Consider the following 18725-nt stretch of genomic DNA (forward strand, 5'->3'; position numbering starts at 1 on the left):
TTTGTTGTTAATCTCTATCCTGGGCATAATTTTTGTTTCCTTTGTGAAAAGGCCCTATGCAGAACTTCAACTAAATAACAAAGAAGTAACATTCCAACAAATAACATTTCCTTCTTTCATCGCGGAAACATATTCTTACCTATATCAAAGCCTACTAGATGTGGATCTTTTCTGAGAAATTCTGTTTTTCATGGTTCCCCATGGGCCAGTAGATACCAGGATTGCATAAACCTGGAGGCTGAGTACCCCTTTGGAAAATATAACCACGGCTCAACATGGACGTGACATTAAGAAATTCTTTTGTACAGTTGGCTTTCCTTTAATAAAAATGGAGAGCTGTCATGAGAACTGGGTCTCGTTGTAGACCAAGGAACAATAGGGCTAAGCAGTGATACATTGCTTTTCCATATCTTCTCAGCTGAATCAGCCTGATTTCTAAATCACACTGAAAAATCCACTGCTCTTACACATCCATCATAGTTGTTGGGTTGTTTTTTGTACCTATAGGAGCTGTCTAAGAGAGGCCTTGGAAAAAACATAGATCTTCGTATCATGCAGCTACCAGTGGTTTACCAAAAAGCAAAGGAACAAATCTTCAGGATATGGACAACTCTTCATCCAATAGTAAGTAGTTATAACGTTGGGTAATTTTCCCCTTCATTTCTAAATAATATTTTCAGTAGATGTTTAAAAAGATCTCCAAAAGATTATTGCACAATGTGTATCAGGCAGCTCTGGATATTGACTGTTAAAATGGTGATGAAAGTTCCAAACAACTTTGGAGTACAAATTAATTAGCATGCCACTTTAATCCTGTGCCATGTAAACAGCATAACTGCATGCAGAACAAAGAAAAATACATCTACCTACATAAATTGTAGGAAAAAAATGGAGCAAAAAAATTCAGCTTTGAAGTCTGGAGTTGACTAGACACAACAACAACAACAACAAAAAACCACAATTTTGTTCTAATTTATAATCTCTTATCAAAGTTATCTTGAAGCATGAGCTACAAGACTTCCCACCTTGAAAACAGTATTTCACATAATGCTTGGCACTACTGCATTACATGTTTTCAAAAAACAGGTCTCATTTTTAATTTCCTGTTATTCATTCTGGTGGGAAAAAACAGCTTGCTGTTCACGTTGGGCTGGCTTCATCTGCCAAAGCAATCATCATCCTTGAGCAGTGTGGGAAGAACAAAGGCTATGAAGAGATGGATGCTTGTGGTTTTCACCCAGAAGGTGGCTGTTGCATGCTAGATGGTCCGGAAAAGATTGAATCTACAATTAACATGAAGACTATCTGGAAAAATATTTCAGTGGAAGGAATTGATATTATCTTTTCCAGAGATGCGGGAAGGTAAATATTGCATATCGAGGCCTCAAAGTAAAAGCAGAAGTAATTCAATCAGTTCATTTAACCTTGAAGAGTCTCTGCAATGACTTCTCCTCTAACCAAAATCACTTTGAAGTAAAGACTTCCAAGTGTCACAAGATGAGGATAAATTTAAATTTTTATGCAGAGAAGCCTTCATGGAAAACAACAGTCAGTAAATAGTTTTCCATGGATTGCAAAAGAAACAAGTTTCAACGTAGCACAGTGCGATGAGCAACCCCAGTAAACCTGTGCTTTTAGAGTCTAAAAGCAAAACTGACTAGTAGGAGATTTTAATCTATTTTTCCCAACTGGGAGAGATATAAAATGTAAATACACACACTGAAGAACAGAGCAATTATAGATACCTTAGAACAGCATCTGTGATCTCACTGTATGACTCAAATTTTCTTCAGTTAAAAGGAAAACAAAACAAAGTATAAGTTGTTTTTTTGTATATAGCTGATCTCGTCCTGTGCTTTTAGGATATGGATCTGCAAACTAAAAGGTTAAGGTGATAAACAACAACAACAAAAAAAAGAGGTTAGTGGTGAGCCTGTATGACCTACACAAACAAACTTTACTGATGTGCTGTAATGGTGTGGTAGTAGTTCTGGGGGGCTGCATTATCTTTCTCATCTGACTTAGCTTACAGAAGCCTAGAAAAGAATGCATGTGTTATGATTTATTTATTTTTATTATCGTTTTTTTAAGTTACTTCTGAGTGTCTGAGAAAGTAACAATCAGATATGGAATTTCTGTTTCTCGGACCAGTTTTATTTCAGCATTTCCTTTACTCAGTAAGCAAATACATTTTTAATATTTTTGTGAATCAGATTTGGTTTGGCTACTTAACGAATATTTAAATTTAATCAAAGTTTACTGTTCCTTAATTCAGGTTTCTGTTTATGTTTTGTTCATTATATTTCAGGTACATCTGTGATTACACCTATTACACTTCCCTGTATTACGGCAGTGGAAGAGCAGCTTTCATCCATGTGCCTCCATTATCAAAGTCGGTAACAGCAGACTCTCTAGGAAAAGCATTACAGACAATTATCTTAGAAATGTTAAAACAGGGTGGGGAACAGAGAGAGTAAGATGGAACAAAAGAAAAAAGGAGCTTTCTTAAAATGGAATTTCTTATCTCTTAGAAGTAGCAAATCTAATGATTATTTAAAGCCCTTAAAGATTTTATTCCAAGTTATTTTCAGGGAAATCTTACAAAAACCAAACAACTGTTTCCATCCCTGCTATAAAAATCTTGAGGGGAAAAAAAAAAACAACAAAAAAAGTGACAGTTTGTAACACTAAGATTGCTTCAGATTTAAGAAAGTGCAAAAAAACTTAAAAATGGACTTAAAAATGTACATTTTCCTAAAATCTTTCAAAAGCAGGTTTTTTAAAAATCTAATTAAAACAAAACAAAGCAAATGTCAAAAGATGTTACTATAGATTTGTTGAATCAAGATCCGTTCTTACATCCATAAGGACATTCAGCACCGATACCACAAAGTTCCCCAAGTCCAAGTGCAGTGACACAGGTTCATCTAATGCAAGGTGCTCATATATAAACTTTAAATAAGAGGGAAAAATAAAACACAGGTAGAGATCCTGTTATTTGAAGGTTTTTTCAGTTTCTGTATCTCTTTGAGACCTGCTGTACGTGCTGGCTTTCACATACAAAATAGACTATGGATCTGGGGTGATTAATACAAAAAAAGCTGGAACCTGGCAGACACTGTAATGCTGTTCAAGTTCCAACTGCCTGAAAACACCATTTCCCCAAATCCTCAGCATATGTCCCAGAGGAAAACACTGCTGTCCTTCCACAAAGCATAGCACAAAGACAACAGTCTTTCAGTACAATGGGTCATGCTATTCAGGGATTTATACATCAAAATCAACAAGCTAACTTGTCCCAAGAAAGGCGAGCAGTGAAGCACTGTGCAGTGGAATGTCATGGCACATTATCTTTCTTACAAAACAGGAACCAAATGAGATCCCATGTTATAAAGCTTGGGATCAGACAGTGACAGATCACTTCTGAGCTTCTCCCCTGCCAAGCCAGGCTCCTCAATGTCTCAGACATGGCTATATACAGAAGCACTGCTCTATTAAGGCTGGGCAAGACAGAGGTTTACAGTGTGTCCTCTTTAGCACAGAGGGAATGCCAATGCACACAGTTTTGCTTGTACCATGACAGACAATTATGACATAAAACCAGCAAGTATTTTTCAAAAACAATCACCAGAACAGCAGCATCTTCATGTGGACACCTGGGATTTTTCTAAGGGAAAAGAAAGCTCATTCCTCTAGTATTGTCTCTGTATAAAGGACAAGAGACAAGGATAACCTAATGGCACAGACACCTGAACAAGCTCTGGGCCACCACTGTGCCTTAGTCAAGACTTTTATGACAAGACTCAGAGAAATTGTAAATGCCAAGATAATGCTAGTTTTCTTGTCGCTGTTTTTCTAACAACATTTGCAGAAAACTGATAACTTTGTGCTGGGTGGTTGAATGTCTCATGTATGCATTGCTGTAACAGCAAATGAAAGGATTTCCTTCAAATAAATAAAGAAAAATGCTTTCCTTATTCAAATGAATCAAGTCCCGCTGACAAATGGTCCAAAGGTTAGTGTCACTGGATTACAATACTCCTGATTTCAACACAGCATAATGGCAGTACTGACCTCAATGAAGATCGTTTCCAGAGTTGCTCAACTAAATGCAGCCAAAAGTGCAGAAGAAAAAGTCTTGAGTCTTCTAAGCCGCACTTGCTTTGCAATGAAGAACAACAAATTCAAAAGCAGACAAATGCATACAGAATTCTTTTATTTAACTTAAATCAGGTAGTACTGAAACTACTAGAAAAAAGCAGAGTAAGAGAAACTAATGGAGCCTTAGCTTCAGCCATTCAAAATAGACAAAGTTTCTTCTTTTCATAATGTAAAGAATCCCGAGTATATCGCAATAACAGGAATAAATTCTTACAACAGAATATACAAAAACATTTTGAATTTTTTTTTTTTATCTACTGATTCATTTTAATATAAACACAGGAATTTCTTTAGGAATAATTTATACACAGCAAGTCTTTTTTATGTAATAAATTGGCCATGTTATTGTTGAATTTTCTCTTAAAAAAATCTAAACAAGAAAACTCGGAAAATGTCATATTTGCAACTGCATCCATTCCTTAGCACTTTCTAGTTTTGTTTTTGTCCCAGAGGTAGACAAACTCTGGCCAATCCTTTCGTCTCAAACCTCACTGGTTTAGAAAACAGAAGAGCTGATCTTTAAATAGCATCTAAATCATCGCAACACTTCAGAAATGCAGTTAGTCAAACTTCAGGGGGAAACAGGGATCTTCAGTATTCTTAAATAAAAATAAATAGGGATCCTGCTTTGCTTATTTCAACAAAGCTTCAAATGGTACTCAGCATCTGTAGAGGCTGCATACAAACTTTTGAAGTGATAAGAAATACGCAAATAGTTCTTCAATTGTAATTACAAAAACTGCCTTCCCGCTTTCTCTTATGCAGTCATTTCCTTCAAACCACCTGGCACCCATAAAACAGGTACTGAACAGCACAAGTGAGACTGTGTAGCAGCAAAACCCATTCTGTTTTCCCAACCAGTGAGGTTCTTGTAATCCATTAAGTTAACTGCACTAGACAGTAAAGTGAAATGACCAGTTAAGATGATCCCACCCCAACTAGAGGGCTCTGGAAGACCAGGATACTGAAGATACAGAACATTTCCCCAACTTCTTTATTCATTCGCTATATACTGGGACACAAAGCTTGGGCAGGTAGTGGGAGAGGGATGAGCCTTGAATTGGACAAGTTAGCGATCCTTTTTGGCATATTGTAAAGCTAGCTAGTAAACTGGTACCATCAAAGAAAACTGATCTCATACACACGCACACGCAGACAGAAAAAGTGCCCTTAAATTATACTTTAGGCATTAATAAACTACAAACATTTTATAAAATTATTCTATGTACTTACAAAATGCAATGAAACATTTAATTAGTTCTTGTAAACCAGATCTTCGTCAACTGACTACCCGTAATCTACTGGACTTAAAGCCCTATTGAAAATGCTAATGGATTGCTAATCAACAGAACGCGTACAAAAAAAGTGGACACGCACACATACGCACGCACACAACTAGTGATAATCTAGTACTTGCAAAGCAGACCAACAGTAGGTTGAGACTGACTCATACAGACCGATGCAACAACCATTAAACTCCTGTTATGAATTTACCACTTCAGCTGGAAAGTCAGGTTTATTTACAAGTACCAACGATCAGAATGGTGATACCTGAGCTCTGCTGCTGTCCCACACACATCAAGCTCAGGAAAACAACTTCAAACTTCTGCCAAGCCCTGTGTCTTCGTAAATATCCCTTTCCATATCTTTTGTTTTCAGATGTCTCCATATAAACACTTCTCAGTTCTGATTTACCTGGCTGCACTTCGTAACAGAGACTGTTTATTGCCTCTAAGCAACCAGTTTTCTGAACTGAGGCAACCTTTGATGCCCTCCTACCTATTTACAGTTCTGTATCTTCAGCACCTCTGGCCACTATTGTTTTTTCTACACACCATTCTTAAATTCTTGTCTGCACAACTACCCATGGGTTAAGTTGCAATATCTGGCTTTTATCACTGGTTAGTAAGGAGTGGACCCCTTGCACCTTCCTCCGCTGTTGTTTAGCCCAGTGATTAAATACAAACAAAATAAGAACAACAGGAAACAAGTGTTACTTGCACTAGTGGAATGAATAGGATTTAAATATATATATATATCTATATTATAGATATACATATGCAGATATCTATGTCCATATAGATATATATCTATGGAGTTACACCAACAACAGGAGTGTTGTTCGCTTAGACTCAGATTGTATGGAACAACGCTCGGCAGTTCCCAGAGGACCCGACAGCGGTTCTGTCTGGTGACCAGTCGGTCCTGGGCAAACTGGGCTTCACTTGTTTTTAAAGACCAACAGGAGCATCAGTGCGAACATCTCTAGAATCATACATCACTTAGAACCAGCTTTAAAGAACAGAGGCATCACGCTGAGAAAGACCTGGTGAACACAGGCTGGCCTCGAACTTCCAATCACGTTTGGCTTCTGTGTCCAACTCATCTCTCGCTCAAAAGCGCTTCTTAGTACCAAGCAGCTGACACTTCTGTGTTTACACAGGAGCCACCTTCCTTTGCAACCAAACCACCTTCTGTGCCACTGAGAAGCTTTTAAATGTGAGTCAGGTGAGAACAATGGCCCGAGTGCTGAAATCAAAGCCTGCCCCTACGGTGATGCCAGTTTGTTATTCTACTGCATCAAAACAGCTTGGCAACGTTTGTCAAAACGCTGGGTTTGGGGGCTGGGTGGGCTTTTGTTTTTAATTTATAAGGAAACTGGATTACTTGAACTTTATTCAAACACAGTCAAAGTTCTGAATAAATTTACCATACCAGACAAGCCAGTGGTCTCAGGAAAGAACAACATTACAAACCATATTATGACTCTATCAAGCCAACATTAATTCTCAGTTGTTCACATGCATAAACAACTTGATTTACTGTCCAAGGGAGGTCTGCATGAAAAGCCCATGTGAATAAAGCTATTCAAAATGCACAAAACACAACAAAAAACGCTATGGAAACAAACAGAACAAAAAAGTAATTAAGCCTGAATTGCAAACACAGAACACAATGGTATCATGAAGGTGGTTTGGTCCAGGAGAGCTGACTGTCATCACACATGCGTACTTTTAGTCCCGTGACTGCTTTCTATTGAAGTGCTTTTTGAAATGTCTATCACAATGGGTGCTACGTCATTAGTGTTTCTTCCTAACACATTTTTAAGCCACCTACATCAAATTAGAAAAACCAATAACTTGGACAGTTTTAACAAAACCCTCCTAGCCAGCTGAAAGATCTGAGGATCTCCAGTTGTGGTAATCAATATGTGCAAGTGAGGGGAACAGCCACTACACCAAAAGGTCACTGGAAGCTTCAAAGAAATGGAAAGACAAAAAGGACACAGTAACAACTTTAAATTTGCTGCTTTTTCAGGGTCTGAGAGAAATGATCCCTCCAAAGACAAGCCCTGTAGTACTTAACCACAGCACTGTATATTCAAGAGGCCGCATGCAATTCGAAGTAGCCAAGCATCGCATTATTCAGATACCACAACCAACACCTGCACGAACAGCTGCCTGAGCTGGAAAAAGAGAAACATTATACATCATGTTGATGGCAAGTCTGTGTTAGTCCTGTGTGCTTGTAAACCAGTTACACGCTGTCAGAGGGCAGTTAAAATTTGATGGCTGGTCCATCAGAATCCACAGTTATGAAGCATATAAACGGGGGATGAAAAGGGAAACTGACTTTACTGGCACATCAAAAAATTCAATTCTATGTTAGTTTTGAAAACAAAAACAAGAAAATAAAATAAAATAAAATAAAATAAATCAGTGCTCTCATTAAACAGAAGCAGCAAAGATCCAAAGCTGTAAACGTGGTATTATCATCAGGCAGCCCGCAACAGGTTTGTCATTGTGTTGGTCAAAAAAAAAAAAAAAAAAAAAAGCAACACTATGCTACGTGAGCCAAATGGGTGCTGATTCAGCCAAGTGTCTTTTTGGTGCTTGCGGCATCTGAGGAAAATTTGCCAGGAATGACTTAGGCCAAATAGACCACTCTTCTTATTCTAGCAATTCTTCTGGACCTTCAAACACTGTAAACAATTCATTTCTGTAGCAAATTTGATCGAAATTCATGACTGAAAAGTTTTTGTATCAGGTCAGATCTCCACCCATCTAAACGTGCAGCAGCACTGCTGCTGACCTGAGCACTGCCACGATGGCCCATTAAAAAGCCTTCGTGTTTCCTTAATGAACAATCACCTCAAGTCAGGCAACCCTTGGATTTTCCTCACAATATCAGATTGGAACTGAAAAGGCAAAACTCCTTGGAATTGAGGCAAATATTCTGAAGTGACCCTTTGTGATGAGCGGTGACTGTTCCCCTCCAGAACCTAGAGCATGTGGTTTATGGAGTGAGAGGTTACCAGTATCGACGGCATTTATTGGCTGCTGAGAAATGTGAGATGTATTTTTTTTTTATATACACACATATAAAAAAATAAGAGTGAGGTAGATAAATGTTTGAAAAAAATCAAAAACTGTCCCCCTGTCATACTCAAAAACCCTTATCTCAGTATTTAAATTTATTATGGGGCATCTCTACAGTGATTTAAACTGATATCACAAAAATAAATAAAAAATCCTACATAGAATACCTTCTTAATTAACTTTTTTTGTCTTTTTCATTTTTAAAAGGGAAAAATAACTACGGGACAGAGGCAAGAGAAGATAATGGGACCTAAACTACACAAGCAAAAAGCACTACAAACTTTTAAAAATCTCCAGTCAAAACTAGCAATCAGTATATTTTAATTCTTTGTTCTTACTCAAAGGTTTTAAACGTTTCCATCCCAGAACCACCTCTTCACTGCCATCAGTTGGTTGGATCAGTGCTAAACAAAGGCTTAGATGCTGTAACTAAGATGAGCAACTGCTATGACTCCTTGGTTGTAGGCTTTATGATGGCCCCCTCCTTCCCTTTTCACCAAGGCTTCTGCAACTGAACAAACAAGCTCACTCATTTTCTTTTGTTCTGAGGTTTGGTCTATGACTTAAGCAACACGCTTGGACTTGTACAGGTTTCCATAGCTGCCAACACTTAACTGTTTGCTAGCCGAGCCGCTGCCCCAGCTACATGCTTTCCACCCTACCCCATGGAAATGGCATGCTGTTGACTTGGGTGTTTTTAATTCTGTTTACCTTGAGATGCAAAATGCAGCCCACTGCGTCCTCCAGGAGGACTTCCTCATTGGGAAGGCAAAGAGCTGGGGCTGGAGCCAGGTGTTCAATGGCCACCCAAAAAGTGCCTGGCACCGCCAGCCACAATTCGTACAGCTCTTCTTCAAGGGGTGGAAGAGTTCAAATAGTCGTTTTCAAAGTCAGTGACTCAAAAGCCTGGTGTCTACTGTTGTACCAACAAACAAAAAGAGTGCGTGTGTATGTGTGTGTCTGTGTGGGAGTGTGTGTGGGGATGGGTGGGTGGGTGTGTGCCACAATCTAAACAAGCAGGGAGGGAAGGAGGAGCAGGACCCTTGTACAACAATGAATATAAACACTGAACAAGAATGTACTAAATATTTAACCTTTTTTTCTGACCTGAGTTTGTATCATGCCTTGCACTGTAACAGACTCGCATGCTGTCTGGGCAGAGGTTCGTGGGAAGGAAGGAAAACTGGGTCTGAAAAACACCACACCACTGCTGGAGCGTTCGGTGTGGGGCGTCCCTTCTTTCTCCATGTCCTCCTCAAAAGCCCTGTGACCCACACAGCCAAGATGTTGTAAAACAACTAATGGGAAAAAAAAGAAAAAAAAAGAGGAGGAAATGCATTTATAAAAAGGCATTAAACAGTTCATGGCAAATCATATGAAAGGTATCAGTTACTGGGAAGGAAGAAGTAAGAGTTACACACTATAGTACAAAGCATAAGAAAATTTGTTGAAGTGGGAGGGAAGGGAAGGAGGGCAGACCTGAAGGTTCTCATAGATTAAATCCACAAAGATAAAGAACAAAAAAATAGCAGCTTTTTTCTGTACAGACATATAGATGAGTATCTGAACCGTAAAAAAGTTATAAAAGTGACACAAAAGACAATGTGTATGCAAATGATCCATGGTCTAACATAGAACTGCAAGACCCTTCGAGAAGTCTTAATAATAAAGAGAAAAGATCAACAAAGCATTATATACTTGAATCCGGTTACTGTCTTTTTTTTGTCTTCTCCAATTTTTGTTTTATTGGTGCTTTTTCCCTGCAAGCCTGTGGAGGAAGGCAGGCTGCAACGATGGAGATCTCTGCCGCTTTTGTCATGGTTCTCACATCTCATTTTTGGCGTGCGGTTGACTTTTTTGTACCAAATGCGTGTGTCGGTTTAGCTCACCACTGCCAGTTTTGTCCAGAATTCATCGGGATGGGCACGGGGTGGAGGGAGGGCTGTCTCTTTACTCCATCCCTTTTATCTTCTCCATCACAAGAAAAAAAAAAATTATCACATTTTATCCAGTTTTGAAAAAAAGAACCTAAACAATTTACTTTTTTTCTTTTAATACCAGTGTATGATTGAATAGAATGTATTGGTCAGGATCTCTCTTAAACAGAGCAGTTGATTACTGTGCTCCTTCTATGCCTACAAAAAAAAAAAAAGTTCTTTTTTTTATTTTTGGCAAAATTTGGCAGCGTTGAAAATGGTAACAACCTTGGACGAATGATGGCCCTTTTTTATTCTTTTACACGTTTCTAAAAAGTTTAAAGAGCAACATTAAAAATCCAGTCTTTTAATTTTTTTTGTTGGTTTTTTTTTTTGTGGGTTTTTTTTGTGTTTTTTTTTGTTTGTTTTGTGTTGTTTTTTTTTTCAATTTTTTTTCTTTTTTTTTTCTTTTTTCTTTTTTCTTTTTTTAAATAAAGACCTACAGTGTTAGGCAGGTGCTTGCAGGGGAGCAGGGAGCCACCTGGCCTGCGATATCTTTGATCTGATAAAAGTGCCGTACGGTTGAACTTGCACGCAGATATGTTTCCCATTATGAAGCAAAGACAGACAGAAAGAAAGAGATAGGGAGGGGAGAGAGAGAGAGAAAGAGAGAGAGAGAGAGACATCAAACCTCAAGTTTTCTGTTGCTATTAAGTGTTAACATTAGAGTTTTAAAAGGCCAACTGTGTGCCCCATGAATGGAGTCCTTTACCGAAACAAACATCTGCTTGCATATTGAAAAAAGAAAAAAAACAATAACTTGTTTACTGAAAAAAAGGGTTCTCCCAAGTGCAGCTATGGCAGTTCTGAAGATCCACTGAGGTACAGTAGGGCTTTTGAATATATTGTAGTTTTCTTCCTTTCTTCCCCCAATACACGTGTTTTTCTGTGTTCTGTTTCTGTCAGATTCTGGGTCTAAGGATCAGCAGGCCGAAGACTGGGGCAGCGGCAAGGCCCGCTCGTTCTTGCGTCCCCCGTTCATGTGTGCGTACGGCTGTCTCTCCTCAAAGCTGGCCCGAAGTACCACCACGCCCGGGCCGTTCTCGGCTTTGTGTCCTGAGTGCTTGTCAGTGGGTTGGAGGGTAGAGGAGGGATCTAAAGGAATGCTCTCCATGTTCTCAGTCTCCAGGTCAAGCTCCTCTGTGTCCGGAGGCTTGTTCTCTTCGCTGTAGAAGAAGGAGACCTCTTTGAACGCCGGATCCAGCTCGTCCTTAATGCTGCTGATGATTTCCAGGAAGGAGGGCCTCATCTTCGGGTTGTACTGCCAGCACATGCGCATCAGTTCAAACCTGGATGGGAAACACACAGCAAATCCATTTACTGAGGTGTTTTACAAGCCCTGCCTGGAGTGCGACCGGCCGTGACCGAATCAGATCGAGCGTCTCAGAAAAGTCGCTTCACAAAGATGGGAGACGAAGTGACAGAATTTTTACAGGCTGACATCCCTGTGACACACGCTGACCTGCTTTCCAACCGCTGATTGAATTCTACAGCTCCGACCTAAACCTTCTCAACCCCCTTCCACACACGCCTGCTGATAAAGCAGTCCTGCAACACCTGACATCCAGCAGTATTCTGTCTTCTTATTCCCATGTGACACTTCCCTGGTTCTCCTCCAAAGCATCCTCTACTTACCCAGACACTTGATAGCACCTCTCAGAGCATCTTTTCAAATAAATCAGTTCTTACTCTACCAATAGTGTTTTGAAAAAAAAAAAAAAAAGAATAGAATAGGAAATACAAGGTAAAAAAAAGCAACTTTTTTTTCTTTGAAAGAAGAAAATTCTGTTAAAATTGCAATATCCAAAAGGCATTTGCAAACTCAAAAACATTCTCTAATCTTTTATTTTAAAATTACATTGTTTTCATTTATGTTCTGGGAAGCACAATGCTTTAAGGAGCCTGAGATCATCTGTGCAAGCACATACACAAACAGGCCTGTACAACGTCCCATGCTGGCAAAACAAAAGCACAAAACAAATCAGTAGTATGTATATCATTTTCTCAACTTGCACAGGTGTTTTTCCTTTACAGATGGTCAAAAGTAAGCAAGAAATTCCATGCTATGCCTCAGTTACTCTGTACTGCCTTTGGCCCTCACAGCAGGTCACCAGGTCTCTGCATCAGCATGTGGACTTTTTCGTTAAAAAAAAACAAAGCCAAATAAACAAAAACACACACTTTTTTAGGATAGCTCCCAAGTCTACCACAGACTAAGGCCCTGCTTTCTGAAGGGTCACCTGGAGTAAGCCTTGCAACATGACTGTCACTGTGCTGGAGCCCTGCTCCACTGCACCAATGCACAACCCTGGCCTGAAACAGAACCAAAACAAAGCAGTCCCTCCCACTCAGCTCTCTGCTGGGGAAATGCCGTTCCCAGCCGACCAGAACCAGAAAAACGGGGGGAAGGCTGCTGTGTTTGGGATGCAAACACTGCTGAGAGCACTTCAACCAAAACAAAGTGATCTTAATTGAAGTACATTTGAATTCACAAACATTGCTGTGAGAGCTTGGCTGGCACAACGTAGCGTGAACAGAAGCCAACCACCTGAGCACGGCCTTGTGACACCCAAAAGAAGCTGGCAAAACCGGCTGTGCTGTGCGAGTGCCCTGCTCCTCAGCGCCGTATGGTAACGGGCACGTAGACACACAAACACTGCTCAACTATTGCTTGTTTTTGAGTCTTTAAGAGACTTTCATAGCGAAAGTGAAGCCAAACTATAAAACTGTATTACACTCTCACCCACAACCGAGGAGGAAAGCTTGAGACATAAATATATAAAATCCATTTCTGTTACTTCATTGCTGTTTCCTTTCCAGCTGACTGCTGCGTCCCTGAATAGCAGCCTCGGCTGGAGCCAAGAACACTGGATATTCACTGGCACTTTGCCCTGAGGCCTAAGGGCAATGCTAAGGAGATACCACAAGCAGTGGAGTAATGCATGTGACATCAGCACAAACAAGGACATGTGATGTTTCTTTTAATCCATTCCAGATTTAAAAACCCTACAGAGTTCCCATAAAAGGATATTTCTTTTCTTTTTAACTCTGTGGGCTCTAAGACCTTGTTTACATTATCTTAAAAAAACTTTCCAGCAGACAATGGAAGACTTTACAGGCTGCTAATACAACCCAAGTACTTTTATCGAGTGTGTTTCTGGCTGGTGGCGAGTGAGCCTGAGGAAGCTGGAGGCATTAGACTGGGGAATAACCAGTGCCACCCTAACGCTTCTTTTGCTCAAAGAACACTGCAGAAATGTGGTTACTTTTTGCACTGAGACAATTAAAAAAAAAGGAAAATTACTATAGAAGTTGCATTCCATTTGAGTGTGCACTTGTGCTTTGCATGGCAGTGATTTGATGGAGAAAAGAGCAGCAAGCTCTCCTGCCCTGTTGCTGCTGCATGCTGGTGTTACCTCTGGGGAGCAGACCCTCAGACCAAGTGAGTGCCAGGAACAAAGAAAAATCAGTACTACGTAAACAGTCTAGCCATCTACATGTGGGGGAAGCAAGTCTTACTTCAAAAGCAGAGTGGAATTCCAGCCTACACAACTTTTAAAAGCCCCATGGGAACACACTGTCTGAGAGCCTCAGCTGTAATCTTCTTGCCACGCAGCCATCACCTGACAAACGGCTGCTTAACAATGGTAGTACATAAAAACTTTACTTATTACACAGGAAGAGGAGAAAAACAGCAAAGCTTCTCCTGGCACCGTCTTATTGAACCATCTGTCTTACTGCATGGTTCTGTCTGTAAAATCATGCAAACTATGCCAAGAGGGTGTAGCATAAACAGAGCTGAGTCTTGTTTCACCCTGTGCAAGAGTGAAAAGCCTGCAGAAATATTGTCTTCTTTGTGCTCAGCCCCTTCCCAGTGATTTACCACTTCTCTGAGCCGCAAGACAATCGTGCCATAAAATCCACCTTTGCATAACCATTCGATACATCCACGCTGCAGAACAGAACCCCTCCAGTTCTTCAAGTGTCCTTGGTCTCTGATCCGCTGGGAAAGCTGATGGCTCTCCGCTAGCAGGGGTTAGCAAAGCACAGCCACTAACAAGCATTACAGGCATTGCAGTCTTAGGAGAGATGGAACGGCCAAGACTGCTTGCACCACGTAGCATTCACACAGGGGGCAACCAGAGGCCCTTACAAGAACTGCTGCGCTGTGGCTGGAGTGTGCACGGCTGTGTCAACACTCACATCATCTGCAAGGTTAAAAATAGTCGGTTCGGTGTCAGTTGCAGAGATTCTTCTCTCTATTCTCATCCACGCTTCCCCACAGCAGAACACCTACTCCACCTGTTCTGGACATTTCTGTGTGTCAGTATATTTCTCCCTCTCTTCAGAAAGGTAAATTTGTTTTCTACATTAGATACCATCCTCCAATTATTACATTTTAATTGTTCACCTGTCAAAGCAATTTAAATAAATATCTCAGCAGTCATCTCCTACCACGAATTATGCTCCTAGCTCCACTTCTGGTTTGCTGAGGATCAAGGCATTTAAGATACAGAAACTTGCTTACAGCAGGCAGGCTTTGCTTTCTGGGCATCTTGAGTTAATACCATGAGCTAATAGTAAGTACCAAGATCAGTCAGTATCTAGCTGATACCAGATGATGGAGAACACATGTTTGCAACTCTCCTACAAGCATCTTTCTGTAGGTTCAATGATAATGTCCTACACTGGGGAGTGGGTAATCAGACAGCTGGAGGGAGAGAAGCAACTCTCCCCCCAGGGCAGCTCCCTGCCTACCAGCAGTAACAGTGAGCTGTGATTGCACCAGCTGCTGAGTGCTGCACAGCACCTACACTCAACCTGGGGCCAGTAGGACAGACAATGGGAAAAGCAGTGAAAGTGCAAAAAACCCCAGGCACTACAGTCATGTAGAATAGGTTCTTTGGATGCCCAATATGTGGAGAAAAGGTAAAGATTGCTTTTGGAGCTCCCTAATGCTTTTCTCTTAGCAGCCTCGTTGAATTTCAGCAGGCTCAGGAGACTGTCCTAATACAAAGACAAAATAAGCCGAAAAGCTACAGCAAGTCACAATACACTTCTAAGGCCAATGCATTCAATTTCTTTCACCATCTGGACAAAGTTAGGATCTTTTTTTCACAATTCTACTGACAAAATAAGAGAGACATCACTAATCTGGATAACTGAATGTGCCTTAGTTCTGCTTCTTACTCTGATGGAAAGAAGTTAAAATAAAAGAGTTCTGCCCCTCTGCTATGTCCACCTAGTTTTGATGGCCATTAACAGCCATCAGTTGTGAACAGTTTCATTTAAAATCAGCACAAAAAAAGGTTTTTGCTGGTTTACAGCAATGCAAGGACACGTTGGTTACCCTGAAAGCAGACCTGGTGAAAGCAGTGCCCATGAGCACAGGATTAGTCTCAAGGAATAAGGAGAGTAGAGGATGGGCTGAAGCAGTGAGAGCTTCCCTTCGCCCTACCCATACCACACGTGCCCCAGGTTAACGTGGAATTTCTAATGCTGAAACTCTTGTCAAGTTTGCCCTCACTGCAGAGCTCATTTTTCCCCGCTGACTCGGGGGGCAGAGCAGCCTTACCCAGAGCCCCTCACAGCCCCGTTCCGCCCCATCCCTGCCTCCATTACACGGCGCTCACCATGTGAAACAATCTCCGGTCGATCCGCCTGCCAGAAATTCTCCACAGCATCGTGGAAAGGAAAGAATGTGAAACTGAGGAATCACATGGCACTACACCTCCCCTTGCACATACACCCACCCCCCTCAAACAACAAAAACAACACTGCCTGTCATCTGAAACCAGAGCCAGCCGGCCAGCCAAAAAAGCTCTTTTCCTAAGAATCTCAAGCAGCTGAGGCCCTTAAGTGATTGTATCCCTTCTGCGGGCCTCCAACAAATTTCAATAACTGCAAGACGCAGTATTTCCTTCCCAAAAGCCAGTTTGGGAAGTATATCAAAGTAATAAAGTCTGAACAACTGAAACTGCTGCACACCAAAGCCAGCAGAAGTATTTCAGCAATGTAAAGCTAAAAACCGAAGCCTGCTGTGCTTCATGCTGCTCGGCTGTAAGGCTTTGTGCGGGTTCGAGGGGTACACAAAGGTTTTTCTGCGTGCCTCTTTCTGTGCTCACAGGGCAGGAAACTGTTGGCTGGGCAGACTTGTTTACCTAAATGCAATGAGCGGTGACCGACATGGCAGATCCAAAGCTGTTCAGACATAGGAATGAAGGATTCGTTTATCTGTATACTGAACTGAAAACTTGCATTGCGTAGAGTTTAAGCACAATATAGCTAAGCTCTTTTTTTCTCCTAATCCCCAATAGACTTACTTGAAGCAGAAGAGACAAGATACAGGTACAACATTTTCCGCTGCAGCAGATGACACTTATGAGCTGTTATTAAATGTAAATTTAGTTAGGAAGACACAGATTGGGTGTTGCTTCCTTATTAAAGAGCCCAATGTGAGATTCTGCCCACAAGCAAAGGTGTTTGATGGTAACTCTAATTACTACAAAACAGAAGATTGATAGAGACTGTTCAAGCAGCATCTTGCATTGCAGTCACATCTTAATAGCCTCTCCTGTGGCAGACAGGGCAGAAGCAGGCACAAAGGGATCATGAAGAATAAACTGAGCATTGAGACACTTACAGCATATCTGGGCAATTGTCTGGTTTTTCCAGCAGACCTCCTTCCATCACAAAGCGGAGCACTTGCTCATTGGTCATGCCTTGGTACGGCTGCTCTGCTAATGTTGCAATCTCCCAAAGTACAACACCAAAAGACCTGGAAAACAAAAGAACTTTAGAAAGCCAAGCAATGTTTACAAGGATATTTTTCTTCGATGACGCTGAGCAGGTCGGTTTCTGGGGGAGTTTTCTTTTACAAAAAAAAATCTCTTAATTTTCACACCGTAACTTACAGGTGAGAGCTGATCACGATTATTCGGTAGTCCAACACTGCGTGTTTATAATGGTTCTGCAAAGGTCGATCAGTAAGAAAAGCCATCACAGGCTCCTTGCACTGACCAGAAGCCTCCTAATTCAGAGGACAGTTAAGCTGGGCGCTTGTCTGGACGCTCTGCACAAACCTCATTTCCCTCTCCCACAGCTCTGAGTTCAGATTCAAGGTGCCCTGGGAGGTAGGAAGAACAGCAGAGAGGGAAAGATGCAGGTAAGGGAAGAAGGAAAAAGAATACTGTTCCTAGCAACCTTCTGTGCAGGTTGGAGAGCTGCTGTAGAGATGTTTTTTTAAAGAATGACCAACCAGCCCCAAAGAGACAGAGACAGCAAGGAAAAAGCAACTCTGCGCATTAAAGAAACGAAACCCAAAGTATTCATGTGTCATCTTTCAGGCACTGCTGATAGCAGCTGAGATGACAGTGAAGCAGAACCCTAAGCTTTCTTTCCAGTGCAAGCTGTTTTCGTCAGAAATCCTCGAGTCACACAAGTTTCATTTCAAAGCTTCAATTTTTCCCTACCACTCCAGGCAGCAGAGAGCTGAACAGTAAATGCACTCACCACACCTGTGTATCTCAGCTGCCTCCCCATTAGAAGCAAACCAACCAACCTCCGTTCCCCAGGCAGAAACATTGAGCAATAGTTTCCATTTGTCTCTCTGCTCTGATTTCCTCCACATTCTAAGTAAAAAATGCAAAGTAAGGATCAAGGCATTTAAAATACAGAAACAACTAACGGAAGTGATCTGTGAAAAAGGCTGAGAAGCAGCAGAAATGTTCTCCAGCTCCTTGAACAAAGGCCCTACACTTTGCTGCTTCAGCAGAACAGCTAAGTCCCAGTAAGAACCCCAGCTACTCCTTTAGCAACATCCTGAAACAGAGCTCCTAGCTTTTCCCAGCTAACTACAAAGGGCAATAGAAGTGAAAAACAAGAAGTTGGTCTAATAAGATGAATTGATTACTGGTGATTAAAGATAAACACAACTGTGTAATTGGATAGTTTAGATGTAAATATCGACGCTTTCTAAAAATACCTCAATTTAAAATTAGTTTATTGAGCAGACAGATCAAATTGTCTGCCCTGCATTAAACAGCTATCTACTTTTAGAGCTGCTGTGCAATGAACAAATCTAGCTGCTGTCCTGTCTTCTGTGGCTAAAATGCTGAGTCAAGTTTAGAGACAGAAGCGTGGCTCTGACAGGACACTGCATTGTAACCAGGGGTCCAGCACTATTAGCTGGTTATGGAACAGAGGTTTT

General features: G+C 41.0%; 3 protein-coding genes across 8 annotated transcripts in view; 1 reads left to right on the forward strand and 2 right to left on the reverse strand.

Moving 5' to 3' along the window:
* FAM169B (family with sequence similarity 169 member B) overlaps positions 1-1843 on the reverse strand; it is a 49295-nt gene extending 47452 nt beyond the window's left edge. The window contains exon 1 of one of the 2 annotated variants that reach the window (XM_019619548.2): positions 1746-1843. The gene's annotated coding sequence lies outside the window, so the exon portion shown is untranslated. Of the gene's footprint in view, positions 1-139; positions 460-1745 lie in introns of those variants that run through there. The other variant, XM_031555343.1, reaches the window with a different exon arrangement.
* PGPEP1L (pyroglutamyl-peptidase I like) overlaps positions 1-2723 on the forward strand; it is a 13470-nt gene extending 10747 nt beyond the window's left edge. For all 5 annotated transcript variants that reach the window (XM_031555346.1, XM_019619553.2, XM_019619552.2 and 2 more), the window contains 3 exons: positions 508-624; positions 1133-1362; positions 2309-2723. In XM_031555346.1, coding sequence (XP_031411206.1) covers positions 508-624; positions 1133-1362; positions 2309-2477 — 516 coding nt within the window. In that variant the 3' untranslated portion in view covers positions 2478-2723. The remainder of the gene's footprint in view (positions 1-507; positions 625-1132; positions 1363-2308) is intronic.
* A 1476-nt stretch (positions 2724-4199) lies between these two features.
* The window catches only part of IGF1R (insulin like growth factor 1 receptor), a 128742-nt gene continuing 114216 nt past the window's right edge, over positions 4200-18725 (reverse strand). Inside the window, 2 exon segments of the mRNA XM_031555223.1 lie at positions 4200-11805; positions 17160-17294. Of these exon segments, the coding sequence (XP_031411083.1) occupies positions 11439-11805; positions 17160-17294 (502 nt within the window). The 3' untranslated portion in view covers positions 4200-11438.

The sequence above is a fragment of the Meleagris gallopavo genome, chromosome 12 (genome assembly GCF_000146605.3).
Source record: "Meleagris gallopavo isolate NT-WF06-2002-E0010 breed Aviagen turkey brand Nicholas breeding stock chromosome 12, Turkey_5.1, whole genome shotgun sequence".
NCBI lineage: Eukaryota > Metazoa > Chordata > Aves > Galliformes > Phasianidae > Meleagris > Meleagris gallopavo.